Below are 20713 nucleotides of genomic sequence, written 5' to 3'. Positions count from 1 at the left end.
TGTTACTAATCTCAGAAAGGTCAAATGCTTTTCTGATAAAAGGTTTTGGTCATTTACCAACCTAAGTAGGCCAAAAAAAAAAAAAGAGGCAATTGTGAGCTGTCATCTAAACTCTTAGATTGTTTGGATGTTCTTAAGAGAATTCTCTCATGAAAGTCCAGAAGGTCTGAAGGAAGCCAAAGGGAATTATCATTTAATACTGACAGCCTGTTTAGAAGACATTAGGATTGTGCCTCTGCTCGAAAGAGGCATTTCAGAACATCAAACCACAAAGTAAAGGTCATGCAGCACTACAGAATGAGGCCTTTTGGTGCACAGTATCAACCTCAGGGGGTACCTAGATCCTCCACGTGCATTTCAGCTGACCTACAAAGCTGTGTCAATGCTCTACTCCATGACCTGCCAAGTCAGCTCTGTGGAAAGCAAGTAGGGGGATATCAAAACAGCACACACCAAAGTCACCGAGACTACCAAATTCAGCCTCCAAGTGCCAAGCAGGCTCTGGCTCAAGCAGTGTAGGAGAAGCATGCTCCTGCCCTCTTCTTCCCATGCAAGTCAGAGCAAGTTTCCCAGAAAGGGACCGAGCCATTTTTACTTTTTTTTTTTTTTAAACTAAATGCTTTTAATAGAAAACAAAATACAAAATAACTCTTTCCAGAAAGCAGAAATATTTAATCTCTCCAAATGACAAACTAGAACGTGCTTTTTCCGCAGATCCTTGTAAATGCTGATGATTTATCTCACAAAGTGTTCATGAAACTGATATTGCAACATTTTGAGAAAAATCCAACACTGGCAGAGCTGCCTCTGTGTACGCACAATAATTTAGTAATACTATTTTTTCCCATGTCACTTTGTGTCTGTCTCTCTCCGTCCCCCTCTCCCTAGACTGCCAACTTCCATTTACGGAAATATTTCTGTGAGGTGCAGTGGTGGATTGACATGCCCCATTTCCATTAGGGGTCCAAACGTAGCCGCTTCAGTTCTATTGTGCTCTCCCTCCAGACAAGGCAAGTCGTTTATTACCCTTAAAGCCACCGCTCTACCCCCACTGTCCTCCCATCCTCAAAACACAGTGCAACCAGATTCAGAAAGATTCCTAATTAATGGAACATAAATACAAATATCACAGCTAGTACCAGGAACCAAACCCAAATGACAATGCAGAGATGGGCCCAAACTGAGGTCAGATTGCCATCCCCTTACTAAAAAGAAAGATGGTATTTTCTACTTAGCTAGTCCAAAATATTCCAGAAGTGCTATAGGGAACTGTAATATTTAGGACCACTATCACTGTAGAAAATACATAACGTTCTTTTAGTAGAAGGGTCTTAAAATGCTGGTCCTCTGCAATACCAGGAAAACAAAAACAAAACAAAACAAAAAACACTGGGCCAGTAGTTCTCCACACACTCAAGCCTCAGTTAACAGTAGGTAAGATGTGCCCATCAATCAATGCAGGATATTTAAGTGCAGGTCAGCAGCTTATCTGGTTGGCAGTTTCACTTGTCTGGACCAGGCTTTTGGTTTCCCCAAGCTACTGGATTTCCTCCTCTTTTTCCCATCCCTACAAGTACAACGTGTATGTATTTTCATCACTCCTCCTTTTTTCCTTATTCCATTCACCAGCACAGGCCTTTTTGTGGGCAAGACATTTTAAAGCATTTGCATCACTCTGAACGTGCCTTTCAAGGGGGCAGAGGAAGAAAAATGTTTCACAGTCAGTGATCTCAGCTTGCAATGGACTCTGGCATTCAATACACCCACCCACTTCCCTAAGAAAAAAAAAAAATTAATGTTCCTGATTTTCTTGTGCAATTCCAGTCACTAGAAGAAGATTACAGGCCATAAACTGTATGCTCAGTACATTATTCATTTGTCCGGTATATACACCGACCAGTTCACTGGAAGACCCATCTGCAGGGGCGTTGCAGTAAGTGTTCCGAATGTCCCAGACCCGGACTGAATTGTCCATCGACGCTGAAGCAATTAAACTACTGTCGGGGCTAAAAGTAAGGCTGGTTATGTTGTCCGTGTGCCCCCTCAGTTCTTTGTAAAGAGTTCCTGATGCCAAGTCCCACAGCTTTAGCCGCTGGTCTTCACCTGCTGATGCCAGGTACTTACCGTTGGGAGAAAACGCAAGCGCTAGCACGGGGCCACGGTGCCCAGTGAAAAGACGCACCGAGTTGCCTTGCTGAGTGCTCCACAAGCGCACAGTTTTGTCCGTGGAGCCCGTCGCTAAGTAGTTGGAATTGGGGTGGAACTTGACACAGTCTACATCCGCCAAATGGCCTGCGTATATTCGCAGTGGGTACGTCCGATCAAATGACCAGAGCCTTGCAGTGCGATCGTGGGAACCACTGGCAAAGTACAGGCTGCAGGGGCTAATATCCAAATCCCAGACAGGATAGGCATGTCCTTGGTACAACACAGTGTTTGTAAAACTTCCGAGGTCCCAGTATCTGATGGACATGTCCTCAGAACAAGATAAGAGTCCTGAACTGTCTGAAAGGAACCTCGTGCTATACACAGGTCCACAGTGTCCTCTCAGGATCTTCATTTCTGTGCCTGCGCTGTCGTCCTCTTCCTCCTGGTTGGGGAAGAGAAAAAGAAACAAGAAAGGAAGCATGTTTATCTGTTCAACAAATACAGGAACCACCATGAGGAAAACAGGCGGGTGTTAATACAGAAGTTATTTTAGACGTGGCACATTTTGTGCAGCTCTGAGACACAAACGTTGCTATCGTGTTTGCTACATCTAAGTTAATGCTGAAAGAGATGGTGAGATAAGACTTTTATATAAAGTTTTTATCTTCATTTTGGGTAGCCTCATGCTCACTCCAGAAGGCACCTTAACCTGGGACAGTACACAAATAGGGAAAAAAAGAAGTATTTTATGACATTTTTCCACTTGTTAAAAACATATGCTTATTCCCTATCTGCTCTCTACTAAACTTTTGGCTAAGATGTTGAAACAGATCTTGGCATCTGCTCTTTTGGTGTGGTCATTATTGGAAGTGAATCTCACAGTAGAGAAAAAGAAACACAGATGTCTTAAACAAAAGGCAGGAGATGGAAAGACAAAGCACATTTGACAAACTGTCTGCTGGACATTCCTTCTTAGCCCCACATGTGAACAGAAACCCAGTAAGGCCGTAATATCTATTTCTCCATGCAAGCTCTATCAGGATGCTTTCACATCCTCACCCTTCAAGAACAGACTTCAAGAACAGCAAATGTATGCAGCTTATTTAGGTCAAAGGATCTATTTTGGGGTAGGAGAAGATGAATAATCACAAAAAGGATGGCACTGGAAACCTTTTAATCCTGTAATTCTCCAATTCGAGTACCAGGGCAGATAGACAACAAGTAAAGGCTTTCATATTTAAAGACTGTTCAGTGAGCTGTGCTAAAGGAACCTCCCAATGGAGGGTAAGAGTCTCTGAAAGTCTACTCAAATAGCACCTCTCAATACTCAAAGGCTACAGACTGCACAAGTTTCAACAAATCTCAACTCAAGAGAGCGTCCTTGCCTGACAAGCTGGGGTCTCACTGACAGAGTGCAAGGTAACCATGGCTTGGGGTGCACCTGTGTAGTAGCTCGAGACCACCCGTCCTCAGGGCTGTCAGGCAGACACTATTCCTCAGTACTGAATCAGTAGCACTCATCCACAGACAAGCTCTGCACATCAAATTCAACACGCCCTTTTGTTTGTGAACAGCCCCTTTAACTTTTATCATCGCAAACTGGCCCGTTTCCTGCAGAAGGAACACTTCCTGCCCCGAGAGGAAACTCAATTCCCCAGGGCTGCCGGACTGCTGACGACCAGCAGAAGCTAATACAGTCCTGAGCGGCTCTCTTGGCTGACACGACTGTCTCCCATCCCTCTAACCTCAGGACCCACAGACAGCTGTGCTTCAGACTTAGCAATAGCCCTGAAAGCCCTTCTCCTCCAGTAGTTTCAAATCTCACCTCAGAGGTGAGCAAACTCTGACTTAGCTAGCTCGCTGCCTTTCTCCATCTCAACTGTGTGTTTAGTGGTAGGCAGCAAGCTGTGTTTAGCAATGCTAATTCTCTTCAGAGTAGTCAGTGCCCATGAGAGTTTTATGATGTGGCTGGGAGCCAACTTAATCTCTACTATGAAGGTGAGGCAGAGAAAAATTGCAGGCTCTAGCATGCAAAGCCCCATTTTTATTCAAATTGCTGCTTCTACCTCAGACAGAGCACTGCTTGCTGGAATCCACAGCATCTCTAGACTATGTTGCCACATTAGAGAGGCTGATACCTGCAGCATTTTATACTAGTTAATTATGACCGTAAGATTCCTGACAAGTTACCAGTGGAAGCCCATTCAAGTTACCTGTATTGTACTATAGTTTTTGTAAATTCTGCAAGTCCAGGTACTTAATTTTATGCCTTCAAATTCATAGAGGGCTACTTGGGCTGTCTGCAAGCACATACTCTTTTTCTTTACAAGCACCTACTCTTCTTCTCTTGTATTACAGTAGCAGCATATTTGAAAATGCCTGCTGAAGCATTCAAAACCACACTCCTGTATGGTCACAGGTAGCAAATCTTCTCTTTTACTTCTGTTTGACACCCACTTAGCATAACTGCACACTGCTGTTATAGCTGACCGAAAACGGTATACCTATAATGCTTCTGAGTCACTAAACTTTTCCATTTCCTCCCTATCCAAGTTAGTCTGCTGACCAGATTAACAAAGCAGCTGGAAGTGCAGCCACTACATTACTGCCTTGCAGAACCACGCTTCGTTTCTTTGTCAGATCAAGCACACTCTTCCTTGCATCCCACAGCTACTACCATGTAGGTAGGCATTTATAGCAGCTCTAGAAAGGTTGCAACTTGTGTTATAAATCAGCAGGGAGGCAGGGAATCCCTCTTCATAATATTTTTTCAGGATTCCAATTTCACACACTGAATGTTTCCTGGATATAACATACCACTGGGCACTACCCAGATACCCATTAGCTCCTGCTGAAGTGGTTGCTCTTGCAGGTCAGCACGAACGATTTGTATTTCCTTGGAATGGACAAGAAATAAAGTTATATAAGCCTATTTAAATCAATAACCTACACACACACAAAAAGCTACCTTTTATTTGTACTATCCATTTTGAAAAGAAGTATCAAAACAGATTTTAAGTAATAGGATAGAACTAGAAAACCTACCAACACTACTAAAATGAGCTAAAAAAAAAAAATTTACTTTTCAACAGTGAACAGGAAGTCTTCCTGAGCAAGTACAAGACTGCCAAAAATTGTATTATTAAGAAACTGAAAAGAATAAAAATGTTGGCATGTTTTGTTACACAGGACACCTTCCAAATGATACACCTATGGACAGACTGCCCAACTCCTCAGCTATTACATAAATCAGTAACGGATTTTGCATGACAGTCATCTGGACCCAGAAAAATTTACTGCCGATGCATTTAACCTTGTGAGCAGCAAACATTATCTAGCTGACAAAAATTATCTTGATCTTCCAGCCAGCATAAGCCTCAAGGGAATGAGTGAGCCTCAAAAAGCAACAATGATAATCTCAAAAAAAAAAACCCCAAAGAAACCATCTCACACACCTCCACCCCTCCTTTTTTTTCTAACTAGTAACAGGTTTCCCCTGGGTGTTGTCACCTCTCTCATCCTGCAGTGCTCTTAAGATGTCAAAAGGAAAGATCTCTTACCTGCCTACAGTAAGGATCTCCTAGCAGGGAAAGATGAGGGAGTAGATACCATGGCTGTCTTTGCAGGACATTTCTTACTACTCCTTCCAGAATTCTCTCCCATCTGCCATCCACCAAGGTGTCAGCATCATCTCCACTCACTACCACTTGAAGGACCACTGCCACTCAAAAGCAGAATCTTAGAAGCAGAGCTGAATGGGGTCAAGTCAGTCTTCGCAAAATTTAAAGGCTGCCACTCTTGTGGCATGGCAAAATTGCAAAGAGACAAGCAATTTGCCATGAGACAAGTCCGTTTGCCCAGCTGCAAAACTGCATTTTTACACTGGACCTTAAGTAAGAGAGACTGTAAAGTGGCATTTGTGAGATGCCACTATAAAGAAAATGGAATTACTTTATCCCAAAATAGTAAGCCTCTCCTATTTCCAAGAAGCAAGACAACACTGGTGAAGTGCCCTGGGGCATCACACTGAGCAAAAATTCACTAAAACTACACCTAGTAGAAGACTTTGACCTTACTGACACAAAACCTTTACAAAGACTAGGAAAAAACATCGTTCTCCAACACTTCTGCCAAGTCTCAACCTCATTTTTATATATACACAAAAAGAGATAATAAACCCAATAGTCTAGCTGTAATGCCACCCTGAACGAGATCCACTGAAACTCGCCCTTTCAGACCCCTCTATCTTCATGAACAGAAGGATCTATTTGCTTGCAGCAAATCAGAAACCAAGCTGAAGATTATTTCAGGCACTACTATTTAAATATAGTATCCAAAGCTAATTACACAATACAGAAATCAACGAAAACAAACAAAATGAAGAAACCTTACAAAACCCAGCCAAGTTTAACATCCTCACAAGTTATTCTATAGAACTCACTTTAGTAATGTCAAAGCACATTCAGAACTTTTGTTCTTGTCAAAGTTTTCATCAGATTTATCACTGTGAATTGTTGCTGATCATACTGCAGTGACAGTCTGAAACAGCCCCTGTTCACACTGAGCTGCATTACTGATGACTGCAGCCTGGTCAGGGTGGTCTTGTTTGGTCTGTCTTGGCATCTGTTGCTTCCACTCCTGTGGCACCCAAGCGGGTGCTGGTCTGTTCCCACCGGCAACCCCGTGGGTGCCTGTGTATTTGCACTGAGGGCTCCCAGATACTGGAATTTATTTCCTTTGTAGTCCACAGGCTTTCATTTGCATTCGGGACACATAACCAGCAGTGTGTTTAGGCTGGTATCCCCCCCTTAACTTTGAACTCCTGGTCAGGTCACTATTTGTTTTGTCAGTAGTGAAGTTATTCAGGGCAATGATGGCTTCGATCTGTGCTGTTCTTTGACCAGTTTTTGGTTTTAGACCTGTGCATAAATACTGTGGGATACACAAAATATTAAATAGCCAACGAGAACCATTTGTACTCAAGCTTCCGCAGCTGTTTCATAATACACGTACAATATACAAGTATGTGCCTACGTGCCAGAAAAAGCTAATACGCACTCCTGATAACCTGGCAATATCTCACTTTTCTATAGTCTGGAGCCAAAGGAGGTGACCTGCTGATTTACCAGAGAAATTCTCCTCTGTCACAGGTTATTGACATTTGGTTTCCAAGACAGGCAATACAGTCATGTGTCCTATGAACTCTTGCAGCTTATAATGAAAACAAGTCCATAGCTCCATCTTGGGCTAGTCTGACCTACTTACCTGCTCACTCTGCAGAAAGGGTTAACCTGGGAAGCTGTGAGCATGCTGCCGTGCTATCTCACCTGGATGTCTGCCTCTAGTTCTCAAGCTGACTAACAAAGCAATCCCTAACCATAGATCTCTTCGTACAGAAAGCGCTCTGCACTCTTCCAAAATAAACAGAACCCTGCCAATAGGTATTTTTTATGAGAAGAAGAAAAAAACAGTGGAAAAAAGGATGCGTCTCCTGCTAAACACTCAACACAAGAACAACAGGCTTTTTGTTGTTTCTCGTCAAGAGGGGAGTGATTAAACAAAGGAAGAGTCACAAATTCTGATCTCTAACCAGATGTAAGATGCTACGTGGGCAGCTGTGGCAGAGAGCGGAGGAAGGGCATGACTAGAAGGCAAAAAAAGAGTGAACTAGAAGATGCTATCTAGCCTGGCATGTGAAGGCACACACATCCCTGTCCTCATCTCCAGCACTCGAGTGGGAAGCCTCTGAAGTTTCTATACTGCAGATACCTTAACAGAGACATTTTGCATAATTTTTCCATGCTAACTCTTCACCTCTGGTTAAGGTGATTCCTTAAATACAGTTTTGCACTTAGGAAGAAGGAGGGATGCCTGAGGCCTCAGACCAGCCTCCTTTGGCTCTTTCCTTACTTTGTCTTTATTTTCCTCTTCCTGCGTCTCTCCCCTTCTCTCCACCCTTCTGATTGGTTGTTCTGAGCCACTTTCCTTCTAGTTTTCATTCACCACAGTGTGTTTTTACTGCCCGCATCTCCTTGTTTCATCTTCCCATCCGTAAGAAGGCTCCATGCTCCTCAGGGAAAGGAGCTTCTCTAGTCACCTGTCCTTACTGGGCTGCCTGTGTACTGTCATCTGTTCAAAGAGAGCTGGAGTAGGGAGATCAGCACCTAGGACTAACAAACTATGACCCAAGCACAAACTCATTGCACCTCAGTGCAGCATTTACAACCACTGCAGGAAAGAACAAGGACGAGAGTAGCATATAAAATTTGTGCGTCAAGGCAGACAGGTTGTGGAACAGCCTCACAGACCCCTAAGACATTACTAGATACTCCACAATGCATACCCAAAATACCTCGGCAGAAAGGGTAGGGGGAAAAAAAGGGTATCCAGACCTCCTCATCCAGGATGTCACAAGCCAGGCGGATACGGGACACATCAACGAGGTGGGGCTCAGATTTTAACTTCTTGGAACGCAGGCTCCACAGCTTCACACATGAATTATCGAACCCAGCAGCGAGCAGCTTGCTATTTGGCGAAATCTCTGCAGTGTTCAGCAACTGCTCTGTGTTATAAAAGGCATAGAAACAGATGGTCGTTAAGGAAGGGGGCCCATCCTTGACACGTTTAATGCTGTCCTGCAGTAAATCCAGCGCCGCCTCATTCTGCAGAATGGAAGCTGGCACATCACTGGGTTCCAGGCCGTTGCTCTCGTTGCGTGAGGAGCTCCCGCCGGCGTAGAGCTGGTAGTCAGTCCTCTTGGCGGGCTGCACATCCAGGTGAATGTGCAAGGTCAGGACTTTGCACAGGGCGTTGTTGTTGTCACTTTGGAGGTAGCGAAGAAGGTAGTTGTAGCTGTCCTCTTGAAGGCGGATGACGTACTTGTTGTCCAGAAAAGCCCGGAGCTTCAAGTTGGACAGGATATCTTGAATAGTCATGGTAGTCTGCAACTGCTCAATGATATCCTTCTGGCTGGCATTCTGCAAGAACATGCCATGGAAGCGGCTGTAAAAACTGTCCACTGTGCTTTTTAGGCCATTCTGGACCATGTTCAGATGGAGGTAGACGAAGAGTGGATACAGAAGAGGCATCACTTCATGGCTGTGCTGAGAATCTGAATCTGTATAAAAAACAGCAACAAACTTTGATTTCTCAATCCACTTTCTACTGGGAATAACACAGAGCAAGGACAATTACTGCAAAAAGCCTTGACAGTGGCATCAGAGAGCAAGCAAGAGGAGACTTTTGTTGGCGCATCTAAGTGAACCTCTTCTGTCACCTAAAGGGGATACACAGTACCTATTACAGATCCGAAGAGAGATTTTCAAGTCAGTGAGGTACACTGTCAGAACAAAATGCAGATATTTCAAAACCTTTTAGGTGTGTGTCAGCTATTAAAATACCACCTCAAACTACATGACAGCTTAATTTTTCCCCTATGTATTTAAAAAGAAAAACTATGCCCTCTGTCTATTGTAATAAATGGACTTTAAAACTTACTCATTATACTGAAAATAGTATTTAATGTGTTTAAGTAAAAGTTATTTACCTAGCCTGTGCGGGCCTGAACTTTGGTGGCTTTTTTTCCCCTCAGCTTCAATAAAACTTGCATGTGGTGCTTCGGATGGAACTGATTTGTCTCAGGGGGAAAGGAAGCTACAGTTTCCAAAATGTACTGCAATATCCTATGCTCTTGTTTTACTTCTGTGCCAGCTCATGTGCACACTTCTCTCTCTCTCTCTCTCTCCCTCCCCCCCCTCTCTGCCAAGGCAAATCCCAGGACTAATTCCTAGTACACAGTGTAACAAACTCCCGATGAGGCTGTGCTGTACCTTGCAGAGACTAATCTGTGCAACAACTCCACCCCTCCTTCACCAGCTTCTTGGGGCTCTTTCCCTCCCACGTTCAGCCAGCTGCAGGGAGCCATAAGGAGCGGGAGCCCTGCCGTAGAACACCATGGCCGTGTGCAGGGCCCCAACAATGAGCTACTGGAGGCCCAAATGGTCCAAATTACTGGAACAAAATAGCCACTGCTGATCCTCAAACAGCATTGCGTCTTTTCAACTTGTTCTTCCCTCCTGCCACTCACCAATGCATGCTCTTTTTTCCCCTTTCCATTAGGTTATTTTTCCCTCTCCTGTTGAGCACTGTCCAGACTTTCTCCAGTTCATACTGTGCCTCTCTCCCATTTCTATATGAGCAACTACAGAGTGTGTGTGTGGTGTGCCCTGTATACATATGTATTTGCATACTTAGGCCTAATTCTCCTTTCTGTCCCACCGAAACTGGGCCAAAGCCAGTGAAACCAGTGGTCTGTATGTAGTAAAAGCTCTAAGCAGCCAGCAGGCACTCTTTTCTCTGCAGGTGCTCTAGTCCAGAAATGCAACAAGGGGAAGGACTTCACTCCGCAGCGGGGGAAAAAGGGAAGAGATGGGAAGTTGACAGAAACAGGAACGAAGAAAATGTTCCCGAGGAACATACGAAGAGAGGTTACGGGAGCTGGGTCTGTCTAGCCTGGAGAAGAATAAGGGGGTAGCCAACTGCTGCCTTCAGTACCCAGTGGGACATTATGGAGGAAAAGGAGCCAGACTCTTCTCAGAGGTGCTCAGTGAAAGGACAACTGGCAAGCTGCTGCAAGGGAAATTCTCACCAAATCGCCCAGCCCTGCAGCTGGGGCCCAGAGGTGCAGAGCACTCTCCACACTTTTTGATTTTCAAAACCTGGCTGGACAAGGCCCTGAGCAACCTGATCAAACTCCAGTCTTGCCCTGCTTTGCGAGCAGCTGGTTGAACTAGAGGCCTCTAGAGTAATTCCTAACTGATTCAGTGGTCCTAGTCCCCTTTCCGCTCCTCAGTGCCCCTGGGGGCCGGCATCACAGAAATGAGAAATGTCCTGCTGTGCCCTGTGGCTGGCTGGCAAGTTACTCCCTTGCAGAAACAAGCAGTTCATGTGTGTAGAAACCAAAACTGAGCAAGAGGGACAAAAAAAGATGAAAACAGTCGACCTGAACACCAAAACCATGCCTAGCACTTCCCCAGGCGATATTTAAGCCACTGAACAGAGCAATCATACTTCTCAAAAATCTATTAAACCGTAAGGATTTACCTCCAATAATAAAATGCAATGGTGTTGAACTGCTGTAGGTGGCAAGGCTAAGACTTCCTATTTTGTGCCTCTGCCTTCCTGCCTGCCTCCTTCCCTTTCTGTTCAACAACTGTCAGGAATATTAATCCTAGTGTTATGTACACTGGGATCAAATCCCTACACTGGACAAATGTAGATGTGCCCAAAGGTGGGTGGAGTGGCAACCTCACTTTCCTTGGTACTATTCTCTAAAAATCCTATCTGCTTTCTTCTTCAGACATTTGGGACTCAGAAGAAATAAGGACATTCCCAGGAGTACCTTTTTTTTTTGTTTAAAGTTATTAAAAAATTATAAAAACAGAAAAATCATTATTGTCTTCTGCATCACACTACAGAATGAGAGTTTTTTTACTTTCTGTCACATACCTCCAGTCTCAAAGCCAGTACAGATAAATTTAAGGGAACAAATTCTCCCTTAAAAATCTAGACCATCATAAATATAAGCCAATTATGAATAAAATTAAAAACCCTGAACTAGGAGACAGCAGAGAACTACACTCATTTCTGAGTTACATGCCTTTCACATAAAACACTCTAATCTTCCTTCTTGTCCTGTATATGTATGCTGTTGTCTAGATCTACAAAGGCCAAATGCTTGAACAAGAAAGGGCAAACAGTTAGCTACCTACAAAAGCCAAAGGTACTCAGCACTCAGACAACAACAACAAAAAAAGAGAAAAATTAAGTATTTCTAATTGTAGTAACTGAAATCTCAAAACTAGAAATCAGAAGATTGTTAGAGACATGATTTTAAATTTTATTATATTGTCCTTTACTCATTGAAATGACAAAAAAAAATCAGCTACTTTCCTCTTCCTTGCTTCCTGATATTTACCTGTGAGAAAATTGCGTAATCGTCCAAATTGTACTTCATATTGCTGTGGCTCTGCCAGGCAGGGAGCTGCAGACACAACGTTGGCACAACCAGATTCAGATTGGACTGTGAAATAAAATAAGTAAAAATTAAATAGGGATTTAAGGAGTTTTGCATGTGTGTCTGGAAACAAAGCTTCTCATAAAATCCAAGGTAATGCAGCCACCAAGATGACATTTCATCTTTCAAACCGTCCAGGGATGACATAGTCTGAAGCATCTAAATGTGGCATTAACAACCTAGACAGATCATGAATGAGAAAGTATACTGAAAGCTTAAAAAAAACCCCTAAAAAATCTCAGCAACTCACCTGCTCCCCCCAGAATACATTTTAAAGTTTTCAAATACAACCTTAAGTTCCCAAGAAATTCAGAGTAACACCGCCACAGATCCCTTAACAGTTTTACAAGACACTCAGTGGTTTTACTACTTGCACTCAGAAGAGATGAGAAAAGCAATCTACCACTCTCTCCAAAACAAAGTTTCTTTTTCAGTGGGACCCGCCAACCATCGTGGACAGGTGGTCTGCAGTGACACTACCTCAGAGTCTCAAATACCTTGTCCCAGTCATTATCATTTACAACAAATGATAATCATTATCATTTACTAGTCTCCTGGAGGTGGTGGTGAAAACACACGGAATCTCTAAGCAAACACTTAGTAGTTTTTAATCAAAACGTGTCCTCCTCTCTGAGAATTTTAGGTTAAAGGGCAGCTGGTATCTGACCACAAACCCAGTTGTTATGGTCTCCTGACATGGTATTAAACTGATTTTCAGAACCAGTATCAGCTCCAGTAAAAGTGGTTCTGGACTATTTAGAAAGGGAATTGGCTTCTCCTTCTCTGGCACCAAACCTTTGCTCTTCTGCTAACCTCTCAGAATCCGATAGGGGACTTCGTGCAAGTTTACAGACACCCACCAAGATACCCTAAGCATATACAAATACCAGTGATTAGAAACACAAGTTACAAAATTGTAACTAATATGTTTATTTGTCTGCTCTTCTAAGACAACCAGGAAAGGGCAAGGAATTTTGCTGTTTTCCTTTCCTAATTTTTTTTTTTTAATTCATAACTGTTTTCCCCTCCACAAAACCTATTTTCATTACTCTCACTTTCAACTCCTTTAACTTCTTTCAGTCTCCCCTGCCCCCCACCACTTTCCATCCTCTCTCTTTGCCTTCCTACTCCTGATTGATTGCTTTTTGTTCCAGCATTTGGCTCACGCACAGAGGCACAACTCTGACAGCCCTGGGAGTCTATAAACAACATCATCAAATGTTCGCATGCTAAAGAGAGATAGGCCAGCCTCCAGCTTGTCTCAATGCTTCTAATTAGAAAGAGATCAGCACATGCTGTACAGGCAGCTTGTTGCTATTGTCCCCCCTCTCTCTCTGGTAAGACACAGGTCTATCTTCCTGGAGCTTATGGAAATACAAGAGGTATGTTTACCAACTCTCCAGGGCAAGCGGAATTCAGCTTTGGAAACAGAGAGCCAGGCTGCACTCATCATCCCCTCATGGGAAAAAACAAACACAGACTGCAGCACCAATACCCTATCTTCTCTCAAATCAGTTTAGAAATAAACAAATATAACCTGTTGAAAGGTACAGATACACTGTGCTTTCTACAGCCTGGCTGCTTCAGAAACTCAAAGCCGGTAAGAACTCCAGGCTCACATACTGGTATTGCTTAACATCTAAAGTAAAAAACTCTGCTATTCGGACTTAAAATTTAATATAATCAATATTCAGCATGAGAAAGTAAACTGCATGCATGCACATGTAGTAACTAAAAAATGCTTAGTGACAGTTTTTAATGTCAGCCATACTACTCATTGTAAAAGCAAAGAAAAACAAAAATGTGAGGGTCTGTCGTTTATGCCGTGTCACAGGGTTACATACGAGGGTCAACTCTTCACAGAGTTCTGGTGGCCTCATTTCAGCAGGAATGGGAATGACTTGCCACCTTGCTCATGCCATGCAAGCACAACTTACTGTTCTTGGCTTTATGAAGTGCTCCCTCCACGCCACCTATTCAACCTTCTCTGCATAAGCAACTTAATTCCAAAATTAAGATATACTTGGTGCTTCAGAAAGAGGAACATCACCTTTGGCTACCTATCCCGGAACAGTCTGACTGGGCAATCAATATGCCCTACTCTTTCAGTAATGATGCTAAAGCTCGTTCCCACCAGGCAAATGGTAAATGAACCCTACATACCAGACAGTTATAACAAGTTCAAATTCCAGTTCTTTTCCTTCCCAAAACTTTACACCAACCAGAACTGCAAAAAGGATCAAGATCTCAACTGATTCCAAAACAAAGAGTAAATTTTCAGGCATATTTTTCTCCTGGTGGAAATAAAACACTGGCCATATCCTTCTCGTACATTAATAAATCTACCATAGTTTCTTTTCCATCTTCCCCAGTGGTCGTAAGAACATCTATTGGAAACATCTGCTCCTTGACTTCACTTCCAGTAATTGCAGCCAGCTATGTGACCTGATAGCAAATTCAAAGGAACTCGCTCCTAACTCAGGGGTATGGACAGTACCCTCCTGGTCTTGTGTGTTGGCTATGAGCAGCACTGGTTCCAGCTAACAAATGCAGGGCTACTGTCAGCGCTGTTTAACAGCATCTAATTCCTCTTTTACATGAGTGTGATGACGTGTAATTTTACATTATTTCAGATGTGTCGATATGGGCAATATTAGAGGAACCTGTTCCTTAGTCACTCATTCTGTCCTCAAATATTCTTCTAGTTTTCTACAGAAATATGGGATAGTCACGAGGAAGCTCTGTGCTGTATTTTACTGCAGATGCAATCAGTCAGGGTGCTAGATAATCTCATCAGGGCTCCATTTCCCCCGAAAGCTTGGACCAGATGATCTTTTGGGGTCCCTTCCAACCTGGGCTGCTCTATGATTCCGTGAAAACAGAACTGTACAGATATAGCAAGTATATAAAGCAATGGAGAAGGACTGAACTGAAGAGACTCTGGAAGAAGACAAAAAGAAATGCTGAGGTAAAACTGAGAAACAAAACTATTTAAAACCAAAAACAAAGGACACTTTTCACTGTGAAAGAAGAAATCACAGAATTGAAGACAGAAGTAAGCAACTCTTCCATTTATATAGGCTGGTTAATTTAAAAGTCAAACAAAAGAACTGAACAGAAAAAGCAAGATGAGTTTTGTTAAGGAACGAGCAAAATCATCCTCAGAAGAAAATATTTGGTCGCTTTCCCCGAAATAAAGCAATGCAGGCTTTAGAACCTGGTCAGTTTTTATTCAGCTTGCAAAACTAAGATGACTGCAGCAGAAAGTATTTTCAGCCTCTGTTGTCAGAATAAGTACAATCTAGGTTTTTCTTTTTCGACAGTCATTCATGGAACTGCAGCATACTCACTGACAGCTTACTACAAGCATGTTTGACAAGTAGTAAGCAGCTGAATAGATGAGAGCAGACCATTTTCAGTTCTAACGAAAACTGATGACTAAGTTCTGAATCATCAGCCACAATACCCTTGCACTGGCAAGAGGATATACACTAATAAATTTATTAATAACATTGGCGGAAGATTAGTAAAAAGACAAAACCCAATCACACACTCATTCACGCTCTTTACTGAAACATTTTTTTTCTGCGTGATGCCATATGCGAATGCAAGGGCTTGCAATCCAATTCATCTCTTTTACTTCAGATACTCTTGTATCCTGCTGGTATAGACTGGTCCCAAGTTCTAATCCCATTTCAACACTGACCTTTCTACCGACCTCTCCCGTAAAATCTCTCATCAAAAAAAATTCAGCATTTTACTTTGGTTTCATTCCTTTCCCATCTCCCCCAGTGTTATTTCAGGGAGTTGCAACAAACTTCCGATAGTTATTCTGAAAACAGCAAGGAAATGAGAAGTACTAAGAAGATGTAAGTCACTTCTAATAACGAAACATTACCCAATTTCCTTCAGGCCCCTGAGAGAGTCAGCCTGGACATTTACCCCAAAGTCACTCATCTTTGGATTGGAACTATGGCAAAATACCCTAGATGTGGAAAGAGCTATTTTGGCATCCAATCTTATCTAGCTACAAGCACAGAGTTATAGAGCAACTAATATTTTGTCAAATCAAGCTGTATCACAAGTAACTAAGGTCTCCACCACTCTTAGCCTGGGATACTGTCACAATCTAAGCAGTTTCATTAACAGAAAACATTTCCTCCTTGCATTTTCACCCAAAGGTCAGCCCAGTATTTTCTATTACTTTTATAAGTGAATTTAACCTTTATAACCTCCATGTTGCTTGCATCCTTTCAATATTTGTACATGCTCAAGCAGTAGCGTAGTTTGTTATAACAAAAATAGTAATTACAATGAAGACTGTCGCAGACAGGATTTTAAAAGCAGGTAGTGTAGCAGGATTCAGAAGGCTTTAAGAAAGAGGAGAAAGGGCATGCAGGGAAATAAATGTCTCATCCACTGAAGGGGTGGTTTTTTTCAAGCGACAGACTGGAGCTTTCACAACTAGAAAGCTGACTAGGCCAGAGAAAGAAACAGCCCGTATCGCTTCCATTTCACATGATATAGCTCTCCTGGAGTACAAAGAGAAAACGGATTTTCCTGCTTCTACTTAACTCCTCATCTAGGTTCTTCACACCTCCGTCCCAAAGCACCACTATTGACCAGACTTCATAGAATAGTTTAGGTTGGAAGGGACCTCCTAAAGGTCATCTAGTCTAACCCCCCTGCTGTGGGCAGGGACACCTTCAACTAGATCAGGTTGCTCAGAGCCCCGGCCAACCTGACCTTGAATGTTTCCAGGGATGGGGCATCCACCACCTCTCTGGGCAACCTGTTCCAGTGTTTCACCACCCTCAGCATTAAAAATTTCTTCCTTATATGTAGCCTAAATCTACCCCCCTTTAGTTTAAAGCCATTCCCCCTTGTCCTGTCGCAACAGGCCCTGCTAAAAAGTTTGACGCCATCTTTTTTATAAGCCCCCTTTAGGTACTTCATGTTCTTTGGGATACAACACACGTATTTTCCAGTACCATGACCTGGTATTTCAGCCTGCTGATTCACTGACCATGAATCTCACCTTGTTACACTTTCATCCACATTTTCATGTGGATGAACTTCTTCAGAAGTTCATCACTCACACCAACTTCACACTGGCAAATTTCTTTACTTCAAAAGGAGAGCTGTCCATACGTGCAGACAAATTCACGTAGTTACCAGTATACATACTTACACTTGTCTCAACGCTGCCAAGAAGCACGCATGGAAAATACGATAAGGATTACCTGTGAGATTAGCTGCCATCTCTTCAGCAGTCTGACACAGCCTCAGCCCTTGTTTTAGGGGACCTTCTGAGTCCACATACTGACGGCGCTTGAGGTAGCAGGACACTGCCATCTGAATCTGTTCTGTGCGTACGCGTTTCATGACCTCAAAAGAAAAGAAAGAGATGATGGGGCTCTTACTGTGTAGGTATACGCTAAGACTGATAGAGAACAAATGGCTCAGTATTTTCACTGCTGAAGTCAAACAACTTCATTACTGAAGTATGAAACAAAACCTTTAGGCATATGTGCCTCTCAGTACTAAGGCGTAACTAGACACTTTGAATCAGAACCATGAAGGTATTTTGCTGTCTAATTCTACTTATTCCACTGAGGAATCCAAAATACTTTTGAGGATCCTGGACTAAAACTGCAGTGGTGAGCTGAAGTATTTGATTTTGTTAAAAATTAACTCATAAAAAAGGAACGTTTCTCCTCCTTGCTTTTTTACAGTAGCAGTTGGGGTATTCTTCAGTCATTTTCTGATTCCTCTGCTTGACCAACCAACAAAACGATACCAGAAGAGTCAAGGGAATGAGAAATTAATATACAGGAAGGAAATTTCAGAATCCTAATGCTTTAAATAGCACACCTATTTTACCTATCTGGGGAGTGCAAGAAGCAATAGCTTATCGCCTGAACTTAAAGGTTAGAGCTAGACTTGCTGCACTTCAGTCAGGTAAGTCCCCAGAAAAAAAACAGGGAAATTAAAAACAAAAGCAGAGCCTTCTGCCTTCTTCGCCTGCTCCCATCTATCTAGACTTCCCTCCTACAAAAGTTTTTAAAAAAATCCTTTGAAGTTTCCTTTATATAAATTTTGAAAGCCACCCTCACAAACACCACTTGGTAGTATCTCAAAACCAAAAGGAGCCTGATGCTAGCTTTTAGCCTCTGGCTTGTAATAAAAGAACCTCAGTAAGATGAATGCAATAGCTCCCTTGCTATTTGAGTAGTCCCTGACTGCTACCAATCCTTCGCAATAGCCATCAATTTTACACAGATGTTTAGATAACCTAAAAGGCTTTAAATAAAGCGGAACGAAGCAACAGTTTTATTCTACCAGAATAATACGTACAGGCTGCCTCAAGATAGTTCTACACCTTACAACCCCACTGCCACAAGACCTGCATACATTTTACAAGTGCACATGCTTTCTGATTTGAGTAGCTAAACCCAATGAAACACAACTTTTCAGAGAGACAGACAAGGATGCCCATTCCTCTCCCTTGTAAGAACTATATTTCTAACAAAATGACAGCTTTAAAAATACAATCATAAATGAGCCTTTTCCAATACCCATGCACCCTTTAGTGCTTATCCCTGTTGTTAGAACAATAAGCCCTCTGTGGAGTTCCAAGCGGACAGGGATGCAAGGTTTCAGCAGAAGTTACTTTAAACAGATACATGGAATTGCAAACTCCTATGCTCTGGGGAAAACCCTAAAAAGATTTCCATTTGTTCTCACAGGTTAAATAGCTGTTGAGTGTGGGGAAGGGGCATCAACAGGTGTGGAGTTTTCAAAGCATTTCCAGATAGACCTATTAAAATCATGGGTTTCAACCACAACTTTATCCACTCCAAAAGCAAACTTCCTTTTCATCTTCCTTGCAATTAAAGAAATTATATTTGAGACTTACAGTGTCTCAAATATAACACTTTTTCTGCTGCACAAAACCGTAGGAAAGACAGAATTCTAATGAAGACCATGAAGAAGGGTGGACACTGGGATGGACCAGCATCTTAGCACCCTCCTAAAACACACCCTGAACTGAGCTTCACAATGTATTATGTTGCCATTCTGCCTTTCAGCTAGCAGCATGGACTCACGTACAAGTGACTTGCCCAGGCCCACACTAATGCCTCTGCGCTCAGTCTGCCATACAGCTTAGGTTTGGGTAGCAACTTAATTATATTTGAGATGCTCTCATAGATGCTTATTTCAGGTCTAGAAACCATTTTGGAGAGTTTGCATCTAGATTGTCCTATTTGGCTTATAATCCAAAAGAAACTCACTCCCAAAATGGCACAGAACAGATTCAACTGAATGTTTCTTAAGTGGTTTAGCCAGTCAAAACTGTGCAAATCAGCCTCAGGTCTGTGATTCAATTGCAAAGAGAGAGCATCTAGAAATATCCTTGTCCATATTTTTTTGCTTCAGTTACAGGATCAATTTGCGCTAGGTTAGATTTGGTGAGAAAACCTTTATTCATTATGGCACAGCATGCACCAACAGATAATTCCTCATAAACTCATAATGGACCGGAGAAACCGAAAACTGGTGTGTGAAAGATACAGAACTCCAGAGGACCCTTTGAAATGAGTGACAAACAAGAGGAGCACTGAGATCAACCTTTTCAAGCTGCTGAACAAGTAGATGACCAGAGAAAATGGTAAATTTTAAATGATAGGCAAAAAAAGCAGTAGGTTACCCAGTAGTCTCAAGTTCTAACATCAGGATCGGACATTTTAGCAGCAAGAGAGAAGGGCCTGGGAAAGGAGCAGTTGCTGGCAGCTGATTCAAGTCCAAGCTTTTTCAGAGCTTTGGGGATAACAGGGAAGCCCCAGTTTCTTCAGCCAAGATTAGCAAGGTGGTGTTTGCAGCTGCTTTATGCAATCTGTACAGTTTCTTGCTCTCTTCACATACCTTGTATACTCCTCCCAGCAGCCACAATAGTGGGTGTTACGAGCAGTATCTCAAGATCTCTTTCCCTACTCCCAGGTGACAGAATAGGAACTACCTTACAGGAAATGCATCTTCACCAAGAAACACCCGTTGGCATCAGACACACTGTCACCCCCACTTTCACTTCAGATCTTTGTTTCTTTGTTCACTTTGCCTTTATACTTCACCCTCAGCATTACAAAGAGCAATGTCACGGGAGCAGGGAAAGCGTTCATGAAAAGTGCAAGAGCAAAACCAACATTCCTACAAATATTATCAAGCCCTCAAAATTAGTGTTTATCATAAAATAAACATAAGGATGGCCTGCCAAAATGCCTTTAGCTGGGTTCAAGCTGAGCCAGTTCACAACAGGTCGATGCAGAATTTAAAGGCAAAAAAGGACAAGCCTGCCATTTAAGCCTCCAATCAATTTTAAGACTCTAGCTCTCATCACTGAAGAGAATCTCCAAAATATGAAACAAACTGAAAGCATATAGCGTTCCCTGTCCATGCCTGCAGAAAGCAAGAAACAATTGTTCAGAAGTC

General features: G+C 42.5%; 1 protein-coding gene across 3 annotated transcripts in view; it reads right to left on the bottom strand.

The window, feature by feature from the left end:
* Positions 1–651: 651 nt before the first annotated feature.
* The window catches only part of TAF5L (TATA-box binding protein associated factor 5 like), a 21936-nt gene continuing 1874 nt past the window's right edge, over positions 652–20713 (bottom strand). For all 3 annotated transcript variants that reach the window (XM_076334095.1, XM_076334093.1, XM_076334092.1), the window contains 4 exons: positions 17467–17611; positions 12125–12229; positions 8541–9265; positions 652–2590 (listed from right to left, as the gene is read on the bottom strand). In XM_076334095.1, coding sequence (XP_076190210.1) covers positions 1793–2590; positions 8541–9265; positions 12125–12229; positions 17467–17608 — 1770 coding nt within the window. In that variant the 5' untranslated portion in view covers positions 17609–17611 and the 3' untranslated portion in view covers positions 652–1792. The remainder of the gene's footprint in view (positions 2591–8540; positions 9266–12124; positions 12230–17466; positions 17612–20713) is intronic.

Source organism: Aptenodytes patagonicus, chromosome 3 (genome assembly GCF_965638725.1).
Source record: "Aptenodytes patagonicus chromosome 3, bAptPat1.pri.cur, whole genome shotgun sequence".
NCBI classification, from domain to species: Eukaryota; Metazoa; Chordata; class Aves; order Sphenisciformes; family Spheniscidae; genus Aptenodytes; species Aptenodytes patagonicus.
The sequence above is the reverse complement of the archived record's forward strand: the minus strand, read 5'-3'. Positions and strand labels throughout refer to the sequence as shown.